Here is an 18,140-nt window from a genome sequence, read left to right on the forward strand (position 1 = left end):
CAACCAACACACCTGATAAGTATTAGATGCACTCATGCCTGATCTCCTGCCGTCGTCTGGGTTTGCCATTGCACGCATGTCAAACTGAGGCATTTATGTCCCCCCCACCCCACCTTACGGCACTCAAATCAGGCTGAAAACATTCCAGCTGAGACCGTCTACCTGGCTGCTATCACAGGCCTGGTCTTGAACTGCTCTAGAGAGATGACCTGCAAATTGTTTTGCCCTCCAGTGCTGATTTTCTCTTGCGTTTACCCTCCACCTCTGCCGGAGGGGGGTCTCAAATAGTTGACAGTTGTACAGAATTACACCAGAATAAATCCAGACCAAATGGTGTGCTGTAAAAACTTTTTTTTTTCCCTCCATGAGGAATTCATCTGTTTGTCAATAAGTGGTCATCTTTGTGATTCATCTAGGTATGTGGCAATGTTCCAGTATACTCCTCGTAAGGAGGATGAGCTGGAGCTCAGGAAAGGAGAGATGTTCCTGGTGCTGGAACGCTGTCAGGACGGCTGGTTCAAGGGCACGTCTATGCACACAGGCAAGATCGGTGTCTTTCCTGGAAACTACATGAGCCCGGTCAGCAGGTCAGTCATTGATTTATTGTCAACGATTTGTTCTTGTCAGTGGACTGTATGTTCAGTCACACATGCAAATGGTCGATTTTTACAGCCATTTGTCTGTATTGTATAGCTGTAACATTGCCATTCCCCCGGTTTAACTTTAAGAGGATTTATCTCATTTTTAGTTTTCAATGTTTTACTGATGAGTTTTGCCTGCATGCTTCCTTTCATCATATGCAAATAGTTTTAACGTTGGACTGCAAACACTCTCCTAAAGATAAGCATTTGATTGTTTTTTCAAAATCCTCTTTAGAAAAGTACCATTTTAATTTCTTGAGATTGGCTTTTGTAATCTGCCAACTCCATATCAAAGAAACATAAAAGTCATTCAAAGTTATCCATTCTCTTTATGGTGGATTAAAGAGTCAAAAAGGCAATCATGTTGTCAGAACCAGAACAATGTCCCATATTCATGTTAAATTAGAATAAGTAGATTGTTCGGTTATGCTTTTTTAAAGAATTTTATGAGGTACATTTATGTAGCGTCCCCCTGTTAACTCTGTTGTACCTTTCACTCCTTCCCCCCTCCCACAGGACGGTGTCTGGAAGCAGCAAAGTTCCCATGAGTCTCTGTTCTCAGGCCGGTAGAGGAGTCACCATCGTCAGCCCTTCCTCTGCTCCCCTCTGTGCTGTTGTCCCAGGCTCTGATTTCAACAAACCCCTGGCTGTCTGCTCCAGCGCTGGACCTGCCAGCTCCCAGCCTGCAGCTGTGGTAACAGCAGCTCAGACAGCCACAGGCCAGCAGCCAAAAGTCCCGTTGCATGTCAGCTCCCAAATGACTGTAAATCAGGCTCGCAGTGCAGTCAGGACAGGTAAATGGTGTACACGCCGCCTGGCTGAATGGAAGAAAATGTCAATGTTTGATGTTGTTTTTGTATTATTTCTGCAGCTGCGTGCCACAGTCAGGACAGGCCCACAGCAGCAGTGACCCCTATCCAGTCTGCAGCACCTGTCGCCTATCTCCCACACCTTGCAGTGTGCTCACAGCCTTCCTTCAGTCCTGCTCAAGGCTGCTCCCGGTTGGGAGTGGCAATGGGCTGTGCTGCGTCCTCTCTGACCCCCCCCAATGTGAGTGCTGCTTCCCTGGACGGCGATGCTCTGAGACCTGTGCCTGTCCTCGCTGTGCCTGTTGGCTCCGGGAGCAACGCCGCCCTCAATCCCCCTTTCAACGGTGCAGCCCCGGGCTGCCGGCTGGACAAGGATGTCAAGGTTAGACACTTCTGGATGTCAGCGATCCTGTGAGCACAAATAAAACGCCCCGTAACCAATTATCTGTTGCACTTTCTGCTCGATGCAGATTTCTGCATGTTTTATAGGGCAGATAATATAACAGATGAATGCCTTTCTGGCAATTTAACGCATTGGAGTGTCTTATTAAAACACTAATAGTTCATGAGTCATCAGTGCTATAAAAACCTTTTTTTCCCCCTTGAAAAAATGTTTCTACATTTTATCTGCCAGAAGAGAAACAAGTGCTTCCAGGTGCCAGTATAGCCCGTGTGTGCTCTCCGTAAATACGTCTCACCTTCTAACACAACTGCTGTGTTCTTTTCCAGAGAGAAAAGAAAAGTCTTCTGAAGCTTTTGTCCTCCAACAAGAAGAAGTCTCGTCCTTCACCCCCCTCCTCGCCTACGCTTGAGGCAGAACAACCTGCTGCTGGAGAGGTGCTGCACGGTGCCGTGGGCCCCGACACATCCCCTCCCTCTGGCCCAGTCAGCTGCTTTGAGCTGGAAACTGCTGCTGCTGCTGCATCGTCGTCCTCCTCCTCCTCAGCCCCAGAGTCCTCCCTGCGGAAGAGCAGTCCCCTGGATGGCTGTGCTCCCATCGCTCCACCTCCTCGCCAGCCCTGCTCCTCTCTTGTATCTCAACAGCAAGACGCGCGTCCCATCCTATGTGAAAGGTACATAGCTGTGAAACTGCAGGTTCTGTGCTGTACATCAGAGATATCCAGCCCGTCTTTGCTTGCAGCGCCTTCTGGTTTGCTGCAGCTAACGACTGGAACACACTACAAAACACTCTCAAACTCTCTGCCCTCATATCTCAGTCTGTCTTCAAACAAAATTTGCAACAAATTACACTCTTAATGTTTTTCAATGTTTTTGTATTTATATTTATTGTACATATTTATTGTATTATTATGAAATTTTATATAACGTTGTTATTTATTTCTAGCACTCCCCTTCCCCTCTCCCCTCAAAGTGCTTATGCTCTTTGTTCAGGCTGCATTTGCAAATAAGAATTTGTTCTTAAATTGCTTGCCTGGCTAAATAAAGGTTAAATAATAACATTTTTGCCAGTCCCTCACTGTGCCTCTGGCTGTCCTCCGCAGGTACAGGGTGGTGGTGTCATATCCTCCGCAGAGCGAGGCTGAGCTGGAACTTAAGGAGGGCGACATTGTGTTTGTCCACCGGAAGAGAGAGGACGGCTGGTTCAAAGGCACGCTGCAGCGGAACGGCAGGACCGGCCTGTTCCCTGGCAGCTTCGTCGACAGCATCTAATACACACACTATAGTGAACAAAGCTTTGCCATGACCTTGTTTGACCGCTGCTTGTCAATGGCTGGGACCAGACCATCATGCTGACACTTTATGTCCTCGAAAAGAGCGCTAGAGGCACATCAGAAGGAGCTGAAGAGAAAAACTTTAGATATATTAAAGTGCAGTGGACAGAGTTAGAGGAGAGCATCGTACTCATGAACTTGATTTTTGTTTTTCCGATTATTTATGTCTTTGTAACAATTCAGCTGTCAAATGTGTGCCTTGTACTGTTCCCCACTTTATTGTACATAAGGATGCAGATATAATTAGTCCTTAAAAGAAACGGTATCATCTGTTAATTGGTATGTTACACATTTTAACTTATTTCATATTGTCTTTTTGTCGTGCCACACAATAAGGGGGTAAGTACAGCACATGCCTTATGCTATAAACGACCACATTAGTGATACTTTTCTCTACTAGACTGCTGAAAAAAGTCTCATCGTAATTTCAAGCTGTCAGCATGCAGGGGACGGTACAGATAAATCACTAGTACTGCATAGTGAGGAAACTTTCCCTGCTGCAAAGGCATTACCTGAACCACAGATATATTGCACATTCAAATACTCAAGTAGCTGCAGTTCACAGCCTTGTGGGTGGTGCACATGACTAAATATTGAAGTGTGACATTCAGATTTTTTTTATCTCAAGGTGTGGTTGAGGGCTGTTGCCTGCAGCGATCAAATATTTGCATGTGATAAGCAAAGCCATCTCCAGCAACAGTGGTGATGGACGGGTGGCTGGACTGTTTGTAATTTTCTAAAAAAAACACACTCCAAAATGGACTTTGCAGTCAAATGTTGCGTGACTTGTACCTTGTTTATATTTACTGACCAGAGTAGCTGCTCTCCTAACCCCTTGGCAACAGCCAAACCCAGACAGAGCTCTGCAACACTAGAGCCACATAACCTTTCAGTATCGGTGTATATTTATGTTTTAGACATTTCACAGAAGCCCACAACCTGCTGCTCGCAGAGTTGGCGGCTCATGACTAACCTCACTCGGTACACTCTTCAGTGGGCTCGGTTTTTGGACATTACAGCTCATTTCCGAATGTGACCTTTGGCAATAAAACACACTGCGAACTAAAGCACAGAATGTTTGCCTAAAGTAGCATTTTAATGTGTCTTTCCACAGGAAGAGATGTGCTGTGTACTTAAATCTCAAATTTTATTGAAATCATTCACTTTGAGCCCTTAATTTTGTTTTTTATTTTGTGGTTATCTGTTAAACATTGTACGTACTTGAATTACTTTAAGATTTGTTTATGATTTGAGGGGTTTTGGTCATGTATTTGAACGTTTTCGCAGTTATAAATTGACTACTTTGGAAAATGGGAAATATGTTGTAAAACTAATAGACGACAATAAGTAGTCTCTATTTTTCAAAAAGGCTTTTGCAAAACTAAGACCATCCTTCAGAACAATATTAGACATTGTTATAGAGTGGCGCACTGCCTCCGTGGACGATCAGCAGCTAAAGTTATGACGTTTTGTCTGAGGCGTATGTTGTCTGATGTCCAGTATGGTCATGGCAGTTATTGGCGTTCGCTAAATTTGACTTTCAGAATTGTGATTCAGATGTTTCTTTTTTCCCATTTGTCTTCTTTTTTTTTTGTTTGAGCTGTTCATTGAGGGGACCACTGTGTAACTGACTGCTGGAAGATGTAATAATTTGTTTTGGAGATTTGGAGAGGTTGTGGAAAAGGATGGTACAAATCACTGTTAGTCTTTTTGTTTTGTTTTGTTTTTTGTTTTTTCCTGAATTGATTTATCCTGATGTTGCATCGATGTCTTGGCAATCACCAGACCAACCTCAAGCCTTCTGCTAAAACTCTTCCTGTCGAGTGTCTTCATTTCACTAGTAAGCCTTGTAACACATACACACCAGACTTGCAGCCTTTCATGCTGACACGTGCACTCACCATTGCTAATCTTACTGACATCTCATCCATATTTTTCTTGAATAGGCTGCACGAACGCAGAACATTTCTTGAAATACGTATGACTTTATTCTCATTCACCAGAACGTACGGCAGCTTAAGTTTGCTCGGTTCGTCTTAACAGTTTCCATATGCCAAGGTGTCTTACTTGATTCTTTTTTTTTTTTCCTTTAGTTTGTAGTTGGTTTGTTTTACATCGGAGAATAGTGAAACTGAATTTTAACTATTTGGCACACGTGAAAAATATTCTGAAACAATTGAGGGAATTGCACATTTTGTAAAATAAAATAAAAAAAAAATTAGAACAATAAAAGCAAATGGTTTCCATATTTCCTTGGTTCTTGTTTTTCTTTTTTTTTTTTTATCTCTTCCAGCCAGCCAACTGTGTCAGCACGAGTACAGTCAAGAACAAGTGATCTTGACAGGAACTGAATTGATAAGTTGTGCATGTGCAGACTGCATCTATAGTATGTTTACATGCATATCAGCAGCAGATAAGCATGTTTCTCTCTGTAGTCGCGTGTTGGTGACTCGTGGAACATGCGGCGATCCAGGAACGAGTGCTGCAGACACACGTGAGCCTCTCCACCAGTGTGCTCGGCTGGGAAACACTGACAGGAGCTGACAAGCACCCAGAGTGGTCATTGTGCTGCACACGGCCCCCTGCAGAGGATGAGTTACCATGGATGTGTGTTTGTCTAACTTATGAGCTTGATACTAATATTATGCATTCTACAAAACATGTTCTTGTTTTAAATCTGCATTTGTTATTTTAGCATGTGGTATGCATATTTTGTTACAGGAAAATAGTTTTATGATGCAGTTATGAAATAGAAACAATGCGTAGAGAATGTAGGTATAATTCATGGCTGCTCGGGATGTAGGGAGCTTGGAAACTGAGCCTCAGGGTCAATAATTTTAAATATTTAAGTACACTGTATGAACTGAAATGAAAAGTGTGAGCCACTATGAAAACAGCTTGAAGCCATGTCTGTCTTGTATAGATTTTCCTGTTTTGTGATACAACAATAGACTTGTGTTGGACGTACAGTAGATATGGCAACTTCTCCAAAAATGTGGTTACAGAAAATGTATTGAGCGCTGACCCAAGATTGTTTCTGCATGAGAAATCATTACAGCCCTGCTGGCAAGTGTCATTACACGTCTAAGGCAGGAAGCAATCTAATGTGATCTGAATACAAAGCTGCTCTACTTTCTCCCTTTAACATAGTTACTTATGCATGTAGTGGTGAAAGTGTTTGCATTTTCAGGGAGTTGTGCTGTTGTATTTTTCCGATGTACTTTTGTGTTTCACTGGGTTCAGAGATCTGCTGCAGCAGTGGTTGTTAATCTTATTTGACCTCAGTCTCTCAGTGATGGACTGTGCATGTGTAGGCCACCCACTATCATCACAAATGTCTTTTTGCAACAGTGACTTTTTGGCTTTTCCTGGTGAATTATATTACCACAGGGAACAACAGTGCATGGAGAAAAGAGGAGAACGAATGGCTGTAATTAAAAATCAATTTGTTGTCTCATTGTGGCAATAAATATCTATCTGGTTATGAAGGTAAATGAATGACAAACTGACACGTTTGCTTTTTTGGGTTCGAAATGTAAGTGACTTGAGTTAGTTTTATGATTTGAATGAACCAGAATGATTATAGAGGACCAAAACTGACAATTAAAAATAAAAGCAGAAATATATATATATATATATATATATATATATATATATATATATATATATATATATATATATATGTGTATATATATATATATATATATATATATATATATATATATATATATATATATATATATATATATATATAGTTTTTCCTTATACATGCATTGCTTGTTTGAAGAGGAGAAACTAAATATATACATTTTTTGACTAAAATGCATTTATAATACATTTTATATATTTTTAATTATGTCAGTTTTGGTCCTCCATAAATGATATAACAGTATAAATGATTCACTTGTTTTCTCGTCGTTCTCAGCGCGGTTAGTCAACAGTTGGACCAGCGCGCCCCCTGTTGGTCAAAGTGCAGCAGCGCATCAAGGACACAGACAACAAACATGGCGCTGCCCGTAAGAGTGTGTCGATAGCGATCGATGTTTGTAAGTCAATAAACTTCTTCACACTCGACCCGCACAAGACGACAGGAAAGTAAGCGGTGGATTTTCATACTAAATATCAATGTTGCAGTTTAATATGCCTTCAAAACTGTAATTTACGTTCCTTTTTTAACTAACATCGACACTAGGACGTCCGTCTGTCTGCTTTTAATAATTATTAACTGAATAATAACGAGAAAATGAATCAGTGTTTGATTTAGACGTTTTTATTACGACATTCATATAGCTTAGGCTGAACATTTGCTTTATTTAGACATATGAACCCGATGTAACAGCAATGTGGTCATTGAGTGGAGTATTCATCATTATTATTATTATTGTTATTATTATTATTCATTAAGACAAAAATAGAGGTTTTCATCCGTTTTTTCCTTTCCATACAACACATTAATTCATTGGTAATTGATTGATTGATTGAAATCTTTATTTCGAGCATACATAAAAAAAATACACAAAACAACAAAAAAAAGAATATAAATAAACAGTCATTAAACAAAATCAAAGGGTAATAAACCTTCATGCCTTCTTGTTTCTATTTCAATTTTGCTTGAAAATAAAAATAAGAAAAAAATATAACAGCAAGCTTTACTACTTTATAAAAAAAATTATACCTGTTATTACCTTATGAAAATAGTACAGCACTTCATTGCAATATTATACCTCAGCATTATAAATATAAGTATACTTGAGCATTATAAATATTATACCTGAGCTTTATAGATAAATGATATACCAGAACAATTATAAATAATATACATATAGAACATATACAGCGGGGAAAATAAGTATTGAACACGTCAACATTTCTCTCAAAAACATATTTTTAATCGAGCTATTGACATGAAATTTTCACCAGATGTCAGCATCAACCCAAGTAATGCACACATACAAAGAAATCCAAACATTTAAGTCCATAAATTAAGTTATGTGTAATAAAGTGAAATGGCACAGGGAATAAGTATTGAACACATGAAGAAAAGGAGGGGTAAAAAGGTCTGGAAAGCCAAGAAAACAGCTGGAGCTTGTCAGTAATTAGAAAGTTAACCTGTCCCCTATTAGTAAAGTAACATCAGCTGGTTCAGTCCTGATTGATGCCTTTTAAAAAGGTTTCTCACCAGCAAGGTGTTAGACAAGAAGCATTGCATGATGGGTAAAAGCAAAGAGCTGTCCAAAGACCTACGCAACCTTATTGTTGCAAAACACACTGAAGGCATTGGTTACAGGCGCATTTCTAAACTTCTGAAAATACCAGTGAGTACCATTGGGGCCATCATCCGGAAGTGGAAAGAACACGGCATCACCATAAACCAGGCACGGCCAGGTGCTCCTCGCAAGATTTCAGACAGAGGAGTCAAAACAATCATCGTTAGGGTTCTCCAACAGCCCAGGACCACTCGTGGAGAGCTGCAGAAAGACCTGGAATCAGCAGGTACTGTTGTTTCAAAGAAAACAATACGTAATGCACTCAACCGCCATGGCCTCCATGCACGCACACCACGCAAGACTCCATTTTTGAAGAAGGAGCATGTTGAAGCTCGTTTGGAGTTTGCGACACAACATCTGGATAAATCCATGACATTCTGGGAGAACATACTCTGGTCAAATGAGACCAAAATTGAACTCTTCGGATGTCATAAGACACAACATGTTTGGAGGAAAAATGGCACCGCACATCACCCCCAAAACACCATACCAACAGTCAAGTTTGGAGGTGGGAGCATCATGGCGTGGGGCTGTTTTTCAGCATGTGGTACTGGTAGACTTCATATCATTGAAGGAATAATGACTGGAAAAAAGTATCGAGACATTCTTGATCAGAATCTGCCGTCATCTGCCAGGCTGCTGAAGATGAAAAGAGGGTGGATCTTTCATCGATCCCAAGCACACAGCCAAGCTAACACTCAACTGGTTGAAGAAAAAGAAAATAAAGCTGCTAGAATGGCCCAGTCAATCACCAGACTTGAATCCAATTGAGAATCTTTGGAAAGGACTGAAGATCCGGGTTCACAGAAGAGACCCCCGGAACCTTGAAGATTTGAAGGCAGTTTGTGTGGATGAATGGGCCAAAATCACACCTGAGCAATGTATTCCACTGGTTTCTCCATACAGGAGGCGTCTTGAGGCTGTAATCACCAACAAAGGTTTTTGCACAAAGTATTAAATAAATTTCAGTAAGCGTGTTCAATACTTATTCCCTGTGTCATTTCACTTTATTACACATAACTTAATTTATGGACTTAAATGTTTGGATTTCTTTGTATGTGTGCATTACTTGGGTTGATGCTGACATCTGTCGAAAATTTCATGTCAATAGCTCGATTAAAAATATGTTTTTTGAGAGAAATGTTGACGTGTTTAATACTTATTTTCCCCGCTGTGTGTGTGTGTATGTATATATATATATATATATATATATATATATATATATATATATCTTATCATAAACAATATAATCATTATTATATATACCATTTTATATACACATTTTGCTGAATCCCCACACAATCACTACCTCATTTCTCCTCTTCCCTGTATTTGGCAAAAATAATTTCTTTGTATTTGCTTTTGAACCTGTAGATGGTTGGGCATTGTTTCAGCTCTTTACTCAGACTGTTCCATAGCCTCACTCCACTGTTTGAAATGCAAAATAATTGATTCAAATAATTGATTAACATCAAATGCGTCCCTGTGCTGTCTCTGCGGTGTCCCCTGCTGCAGCTCATGTCCCGGCTGGCGGTGGTGTGTGGCGGCTCCAGGGGCCTGGGCAGGGCTGTGGCCCTCCTGCTGGCAGAGAGAGGCTGCAGGCTGGCCGTCCTCTCCAGGAGCCACGATGCCGCCCAAGCCGCTGTCAAGACTCTCCATGGAGGTAAATGCAGCAAAATTCATGTATGAATATACAGTATTTGGAAACTTGAACCTTCTCTAATTAGATTGTTAGATAGTTGAGTTTTATTTCAGACATGTATGTCTATTTCAAGTTACAGAAAAATAACATTACAGCTCCTAAATCCAGAAGAATAAGATCTTTTCCAAAGTTTCCAGTCACAGGAGTAGCATCTTGTGCCACTTCAGGCTGGATCACTTAAAATCCTTATGATTAGATTATTTCAATCCATTATCCGATATGTACATCGGTACACACAATTCCTCAGTACAGCATAAAGGTAGGTACATTACGAGACACAGACATGTCACTTCGCATTCATCTATCACAGCAACTTGAGCACAAATCTGAATAAATCATTAAAGTCCACCTGACGTTTTTTTCCACTTTTGCCCTACTGTAACTACACCAGTGATGTGCTGGTAGTGGAGTCCAATATCCTTTAAAAAGGGCCGTCTTAACTTCATCTATACACATGTGAAATTTACAAAGCCAGCATATGGGCTTGTGCATACAGTCTGTAGTGGTGATGCTGTATATCATCATCATCGTCGTCGAGATCATCACTTATGTGACAATCATGCTTAACTCCTGATGCAACATAAAAGATTATGATGGAAATGTTGTTTTTTTTTTTTTCAAAATCTTTTTTAATGAATTTCAAAGCTTTTCAACAGATGTTCATGTACAGACAGTGTTAAATGAAACAGCCATTTTATAAACACCAAACCCACCCCTTTCCCACCCCACCACCCGCACCCCACCCGGAAACGTTGGTTTTTTGTGTTAACTATCTTTATTACACTCTTTTCAGGGTTAAAAGGAATCTCATATTGTACACCGTAGCCTGAGCAGATATGTAACAGTTGTTGTAAACCAGCACTACAGGACGGAAACACCAAATCGTCTGCATAAATTAAAGGATTAAATGTTTTATTCCCCACCATGCGTCCCGTTTTAGATTCTGACAGTTGTCCGGAAAGATCATCCAGCTACAGATTAAAGGAACAGGTGACAGTGTTCCCTCGTGACAAACGCATTGGTCACAAGAGCATGTGTGCCTCTAATCAAACCATGCAAGTTAGATGGGGTAGAGTATAAAAACTGTAATGTCCTTATCAAATATGGGGGAACGTCTCCTTCTTGTAGCTTGCCAAACAAGATTAATTCAATCAAACGCCTTAGCCAGAAAGAACATGAATATTGTAGTCGTTTTGGTAGTGACTTATGAAAGAGCACCTCACTGTTTTACATGTCATTGTGAAGCTTTGCACTGTAGAAACAATCAAGTCATTCTGAAGGGAAAGTATTTCATCATAAATGTTTTTAGCTGCTCAAAGTTTGCTTTGATTTGTTTTGAGGGGAGAGGTGTGGACTGAAGACAGTCCAGTTTAGCACCCAAGTTTACCCACATGGTGAGACTGAACAAACTACCCCTGAAATCCATGGGCCTGTATAACCTCTGGTATTGATTTATGAGACCACAGGACAGTTTTCTCTTTCATCTCAGTCCATCTTATATGAGCTCTATTCTAGAGAGAGTTTGATGGTTTGTTGAAAATAAACCTGATCAGTTGTGCGATGTTCCCTGAGGTTTAAGTATTCTGCAATATTTTTAGTGTTTTATTGACTCATATGTGGTGCAGGCATCGAATCCAAAATGATGATCAATTCTTGACAAAAATGTGTTTCAACATTGACATGTTGTCATTTTACTCTTTTGTCTTATACTTTATCTTGAAATGAGTTGTTAACTATTGTTGAACGTGTGGCAAATCTAGATTTACAGGAGTTGTTCCAGATAGTGTACTCACAAACCTGGCATGTGTGCTTGTAGCTGACCACGTAGCTCTCAGCTGTGACGTTTCCAAAGAGCAGGAGGTGCAGAAAACCTTTGAAACGATCCAGAAGACCTGTGGAAACATCTCTTATCTCGTGAATGCGGCTGGCATCAACAGGTGAGCACCAGAACAGGGACCTCTGCTGAGGCTCTGCTCTATTTTAAAAGTATTAATAGAAGATTGTACATGAGTGGAAAAGGTGTTATCACGGTGGATGTTACTGCCCTCAGGCTGACCCGGTTATTTCTGTGTCTCCTCAGGGATGCTCTGTTATTGAGGACCAAGCCTGAGGACATGGTGGCTCTGCTTCACACCAACCTGCTGGGCTCCATGCTGACATGCAGGGCAGCACTGCGGAGTATGCTGCACACGCAGGATGCAGCCATCGTTAATATAGGTACTGACCGCTTCAGGATTTAACTTGTTGTATCTTGACAATTTAGTCACTAGGTGGCAGTATATGTGAGGTCAACTTTCTTTACTGTTACCTGATTTCCAGCTTGCTGGAGCATCATGGGGCAGTATGGTGGCTTGCATTGTAGTGCAACGTTTTCTTCAAACTCAAAAGTATTAGACTTATTTTATCAAATATGTGAAACCATAAATGTGACCAATTAATAAGGCTTCAGCCATGAAGTTTAGTACAACTTTTTATCATCCATGAATGATGAATAATCTATCTCAGAACTGAACACCCATCCATCAGACAGAAGCTGAGGTGTTTGAGTGTATTTGGTGTTTCGTTATCTAAATGTAATCTACATTTGTGTTTCCCGCTTGCAGGCTCTGTGGTGGGTCTAAAGGGCAACGCAGGCCAGAGCGTATACAGTGCCAGTAAAGCGGGTTTAGAAGGCTTCACTCGCTCTCTGGCTAAAGAAGTGGCTTCACGCAACATTAGAGTTAACCTGTTGGCTCCAGGTATGGCACAAGTCTGTTTGCACGATGATGTTGCTTGTCCCCTCTGCCATCGCATCACTCAGGGATACCTTTCTCTTTTTATTGCTCTCTCCTCTTGAGGTTTCATCCACACCGACATGACAGCGGGGCTGGCGGAGGACAGAGCCCGCTCCGTCCCTCTGGGGAGGTTCGGCACACCGGAGGAGGTTGCACAGGCCGTCCTCTTCCTGTTGAAGTCTTCCTACATCACGGGACAAGTGCTGGTGGTGGATGGAGGGCTGCAGCTGGCCATGTAGGGAGCACAACGTTTCTCTAGATACGTTGCATAAAACGTCATCGGTTACTCTGATCTCTGATCGTCTGACTTTAATCAAATAAGCTGAAGTGGACTATTTGTTTAAAGACACTTGGGGGAAGGGAACCATAAATCCACATCTGCCTATGGATGGCTGTCCTGCTGCTCTCTGTTAGCAGACGGCTCAGCCGCTCCGCACGGCTGTCGTGGGTGTTGCCTGAAGCGTATGACGGTCCGTCGTGACTAACGCTGCAGACTCCAGAGTGTCTGGCCCGGTCCAGAACCCCATACCCAGAGGTCCTAAATTAAATCAGTGGATTTAACGCTGTTAGTCTTTTTTCCACCCGCCGCTGATTGTAATGCTTATGTTTTGTTCCCCCACTTCCCCCGGGAAACCCCCTCAGCAGACACATGTTGTCCCCCACCAACAACCCCTTGATTGTGGGCCATGTCTACGTTCCCGGCATGCTGGGCTGCAGCTGGAGGAAATTAGAGGTGGTGGAGGTGAGGGGGGGTGGGGGAGGTTATTGTATTTTTAACTTTTGGAAATGTTTTGAGGGTCTGATTACGGCTCAGGACCGGCAGTGGGGATGGATGGGTATAGATAGGCTTCGGGGCGACCGTCTAAGCCACTGATGAGGAATTAAAAATCAGAGTTTCTTGTCAAATTCATTAAACCTGGCTTTTTCATGAATGAATTGAATAAAAGTAGGTTTGTGTTTTTCTCATATGTGCATTTGTCACCAAATCATTGCATGTTTTTCTCAATCACTGCTGGAGTGACTCCTCACGGTGAACGACAATGTCTTCATAAGATTTCTGTTAATGGTTTAAGAGAAGCCTACCAGGGTATGAAACCATTTCACTCTGTCTCTGAAGAGTTTCAATTTTTATTCACGTTTGTAACTTAAAATATCGGGACAATAGTTCATACACAGTCATCTTTTGGCACAGAAATGTGCCAACGCCGAGCTGCTCCAAAACCCTCAACAGGAAAAGAAAACTTCCACCGTGTACATTTTACAGAAGAGACAAAAATGATACATATAAATATAACTTTTTATTTTTATTTTTAATGATTATTGGTGATCGTTTCCTATCTCAGAATATTGGAAGAAAGTTGTGTTTTCATACATCCTGGCAAAAGCGCCTTGGCACAATAAAAGTGTCCAAAAGTAACATGCAAAGAAATGGTGTTTTCTTTAAGTGGATTAAGGCAGTAAATATGTCATAAAACTTCATTATCCAAGCAGATTCATCGGTGAACAGAAGGTTTCAGGTATAATTTAAAGTCTTGGTTCTTGAGAAAGTAAATAGTCTTTTTTTTTTCTTTTCATACAAAAATAAAATGCACAATCTGTGACGTGTGAGAGAAATACACTGAAACTTTTCACAGCACCCTCCCTTGAGTGAGAACATGTCAATTCACACTTCAGAATAATTAATCACTAATGAAGCAGGAAAGAAAATCCCCAACATGAGCGGTCGCCGCTGCATTTCTTTCACTGTTGCTCTTCATCTCCAGTCCCTCATATCCTTCTTTCAACCTGCATTTTCCCTTTTTTCCTTTTAAATCCAACTTTGCTTCAGCCACCCACAAACTTTTTTTTTTTTAATTTACCCATTTCTTCTGCTAAAAAAAAAAAAAAGTACAGTTTAAGGCCCGGCCTCTTCCAGTATCCCTAATTTATAATGCATCAACGTTGGGGCTGTAAGGTTCTCATGCTTCATGAGCAGGTTATTCAAAACTGTGATCTTCATCCAACTGACGAAGCTTCCTTTAGCCATCTTTTTCTCCTCTACACGTGGCTGGTAAGAAATGTTACCTATGGATACAGTTTAAGTCTGAGAAGTGCGAGTGGCACCACTTAAGCATGCATAGTAAGTATGTGTTTTATTGATAAACTTGTGTTGTATCTTTACAAGATTCAGAGGCACTTTACTAGGCAACCTTCTGCAATGGCTTCTGAACAAACACTTATGAAAAGTCTCTAAGCACTTCAATCATTTTCCAGGTCAACTTGATGGATTCTTTTCTATAATGTGTGATGGGTTTATAAAATGTAAGAAAACCACAGCTGCACCATCTCCCTCCAACGACTGTCACTTTGCTCCTGTATCTGCAGTTCAGTGGTGGTGGACTGAGGTGAAGCGCTGCCCTTCCTCTCCGCCGTCAAGGGTGTGTCTCGGAGGGGGGGCTGGAATCCAGGGCAGCTTTCAGGGGGTTTCTGAACTGATGTCACAAGTCCTTGTGTTGTTGTGCAGCGATTACAGGTCATCGCTTTCCACCAGGCCGCCGGGCTGCAGCGGGCTGGAGTCGGGGAAGAAGGCCGCCTTCACGTCCAGACCCCTCTCCGTCAGCGCGGCGTAGCGGCTGGCGGAGGGACGCACCTTCTTGGGCTTCGGGAGGTTGGGCTGCTGCCATTGAGCTGAAGTTAGGACAAAAGAGGGTGTAACATTTAGTCGGGGGGTGATTGGAGGGGGTGGGGGTCACATTGGTTTTGGTGGCATGTTTAAACGTACTGTGAACGTCAAGACGGGCGGTGCTCGATACGATTCCAGCGTCGTTCTTGGCTGAAACGGTGTACCATCCAGCATCTTCCTTCATAGCCGGCTGGATGATCATACACAGGTAGCCACAGTTGTCCTGGTGCATGCTGGGAAAGAGCACAGATATGTTTACAACCGGACTCCTTACAAACACCAGGAAACTGGACCATATTACACCGGTCATGAAATCACTACACTGGCTTCCAGTGAGTCAAAGGATAGAGTTTAAAATCTTACTGCTGGTCTGCTCCAACTGTCAGCTCCTTTAAATGAGGCCTAAAAACATTACTGTTTACTGAAGTGTAGTCTTAAATTAAATACTTACCTGCTGTACTCTACTGCCCTTACTTTTTAACACCTTGTGCTTTTTATTATTTTACCTCTTTTCTTATCATTTTATTTAATTTTATTTGTTATTAAGTGTTTAATTGTGTCTTGCTGCTTCTAATGTTGATGTAAAGCACTTTGAATTACCTTGTGTTGAATTTTGCTATCTTTTGGGACACCTTCCCCTAGTGCAAGCATAAACTGAAGAAAATCGAAATAATTCACCTGATTCTGTCCGTGTTGTGAGTGAATGACTCGTTCTCCCTCTTCCAGAAGATTTGTGGGTAGGGAACCCCCGTCACGCGGCACTCCAGTCGTACAGGGTGGCCCTCGGCAACGGTTGTGTTCTGCAGCTTCTCAACAAACGAAGGCGTCTTGTGCATCTCCTTGGCTGTGGAGAGCGTTGGTTACTGAGGTGCACCGTGAGAAACAGCATCAATCCTGCATCGTGTTCTCCACTTACCTGCCACGATGAGCTCCAGGTTAAAGGAGTTCTGTCCAGCTCTGTTGCTAGCGATGCAAGTGTAGATGCCGGCGTCGCGGCTCGTGACGGGCTCGATGACCAGCGAGTGCACGCCGTTCTCTCTCACCAGCATCTTGTGGGCAGAGTCGGGGCGGATGGTGTTACCGTTCAGCTGCCAGATGAGGTCAGGAGTTGGCAAGCCGCTCACCTGCAGGAGGCAAAACAAAGAAACAAATCACTCCATGTGTGAATCCTTGATCCAACAGGTCTGTCAAAGATGCTCTTAGTTTACCCAGCCAACCATTGTTTTTCTTGGAGAAAATTAGTTTATCAGATGCTCATGTTCTCCAGAGACGGTGTATGTTTACTGGGAGCATGAAAGCACGAGTGTTTGGTTGATCTATGTATGTTATGTTTGTCAGGAGGAGGCCGGCTGTCTGCGTGCTTTGTCATGGGAATAAACCGAACAGAGGAAGCTCGTCTCTCTTTGTGGAGAAACCCAACACCTGCTCTACCGAAGCCTCCCCCGCCTGGAAAATGTGCCACTGTGGATACGCATCTGTTTTTATTCCAATTTCAGATGGACAATGGTAACTGCAGATATCACAAAAGCACGGAGACTAAGCAGCGGTAGGTAGATCTGGAAGCGACTCCGTACATGTTTCAAAAGCAGAAAGCTGAGAGAGCTACAAATCACCTGTAAATAAATATTTGCTCTAAATATCCTTGACATTACTGGCTCCAGAGGAATGAAGGCTCCCTCTATTTCTGACGGGCATAAAAACAGTCTTTTTATAGTGAGTTAATTGCAGGTCTATTTTGTTTTATTACACAAACCAGTTTTCATGTATTTTTCTAAATGTTGTAGGGAGGTGAGGTGAAGACGGAGAGAATAAAGAAAGAAAATGAGTGCGAGTGATAAGAGGGGGAGATAATTGTTGAAAACCTGAACCCACTTAATCCCGGAAAAATGACACCTCTGTATTCTCTCTGTAGTCTGCCTTGAGCCCATTCATAACGCCGCAAAGTGATGAAACGTCCTTGCCAGTTTTTTTTTTTCACGATCTCCAAAGAGGCTGGAATGCACAGGAAGGGAAATGTTTCTTTGGCAGGAGTCTCGCTGAAAGCAATCCAGACACTGAATTAAAGGGCGGAGCCGAGAGGGCTTTCTGTATTACTATGATTAACGTATCCTCTTTGGTGAGGGCATACTGCTTTCTAGTCACGTCTCAGCTATTTTAAATCATCTCACTCTCTATGCTTTATCGCAGGGAGCAACAGGATAGGGTAACATGTTCACCCGGGGCTGATAGTCGGCTCCATGAGTTAAATCAACGCACAAGTTTGGTTACTGCAACTTCGTCAAAAGTTCAATTCTGACATAAAAAGCTAAAAGATCAGTCTTTTCCTCTGTTTGAGTCTTAAAATGACGCTTGAGTTGCAGCACTCTCTCAACTTTTCTTGTAAGCACCGAGCAGATGTGAAAACATAAACACTGCAGTCATGTTGCTATTGGATATATGTTCTTTCCACTTAGTCATTGGTCTCATTTGTAAATATGTCACTTCACAAGATGAAAAACCTTAAAAATACACAGTCGACATGACGATATGAGCAGTATAGGTCAAACATCAGC

General features: G+C 41.9%; 3 protein-coding genes across 10 annotated transcripts in view; 2 read left to right on the plus strand and 1 right to left on the minus strand.

Annotated features, from left to right (window-relative positions):
* Positions 1-5,423, plus strand: part of sh3rf1 (SH3 domain containing ring finger 1) — a 30,482-nt gene extending 25,059 nt beyond the window's left edge. For both annotated transcript variants that reach the window (XM_061737945.1, XM_061737946.1), the window contains exons 8-12: positions 417-587; positions 1,158-1,435; positions 1,513-1,832; positions 2,180-2,523; positions 2,953-5,423. In XM_061737945.1, coding sequence (XP_061593929.1) covers positions 417-587; positions 1,158-1,435; positions 1,513-1,832; positions 2,180-2,523; positions 2,953-3,121 — 1,282 coding nt within the window. In that variant the 3' untranslated portion in view covers positions 3,122-5,423. The remainder of the gene's footprint in view (positions 1-416; positions 588-1,157; positions 1,436-1,512; positions 1,833-2,179; positions 2,524-2,952) is intronic.
* Positions 5,424-7,169: 1,746 nt separating this feature from the next.
* On the plus strand, positions 7,170-14,321 carry cbr4 (carbonyl reductase 4). Its single transcript, XM_061737954.1, has 6 exons — positions 7,170-7,278; positions 9,966-10,113; positions 11,969-12,089; positions 12,233-12,369; positions 12,756-12,890; positions 12,990-14,321. The coding sequence occupies exons 2-6, from the start codon at positions 9,969-9,971 to the stop codon at positions 13,163-13,165; spliced, it is 714 nt and encodes a 237-aa protein (XP_061593938.1). The 5' UTR covers positions 7,170-7,278; positions 9,966-9,968; the 3' UTR covers positions 13,166-14,321.
* Positions 14,037-18,140, minus strand: part of palld (palladin, cytoskeletal associated protein) — a 60,758-nt gene continuing 56,654 nt past the window's right edge. For all 7 annotated transcript variants that reach the window (XM_061737948.1, XM_061737951.1, XM_061737950.1 and 4 more), the window contains 4 exons: positions 16,505-16,712; positions 16,267-16,432; positions 15,688-15,821; positions 14,037-15,593 (listed from right to left, as the gene is read on the minus strand). In XM_061737948.1, coding sequence (XP_061593932.1) covers positions 15,433-15,593; positions 15,688-15,821; positions 16,267-16,432; positions 16,505-16,712 — 669 coding nt within the window. In that variant the 3' untranslated portion in view covers positions 14,037-15,432. The remainder of the gene's footprint in view (positions 15,594-15,687; positions 15,822-16,266; positions 16,433-16,504; positions 16,713-18,140) is intronic.

This window comes from Cololabis saira, chromosome 13, assembly GCF_033807715.1.
Source record: "Cololabis saira isolate AMF1-May2022 chromosome 13, fColSai1.1, whole genome shotgun sequence".
Lineage (NCBI taxonomy): Eukaryota > Metazoa > Chordata > Actinopteri > Beloniformes > Belonidae > Cololabis > Cololabis saira.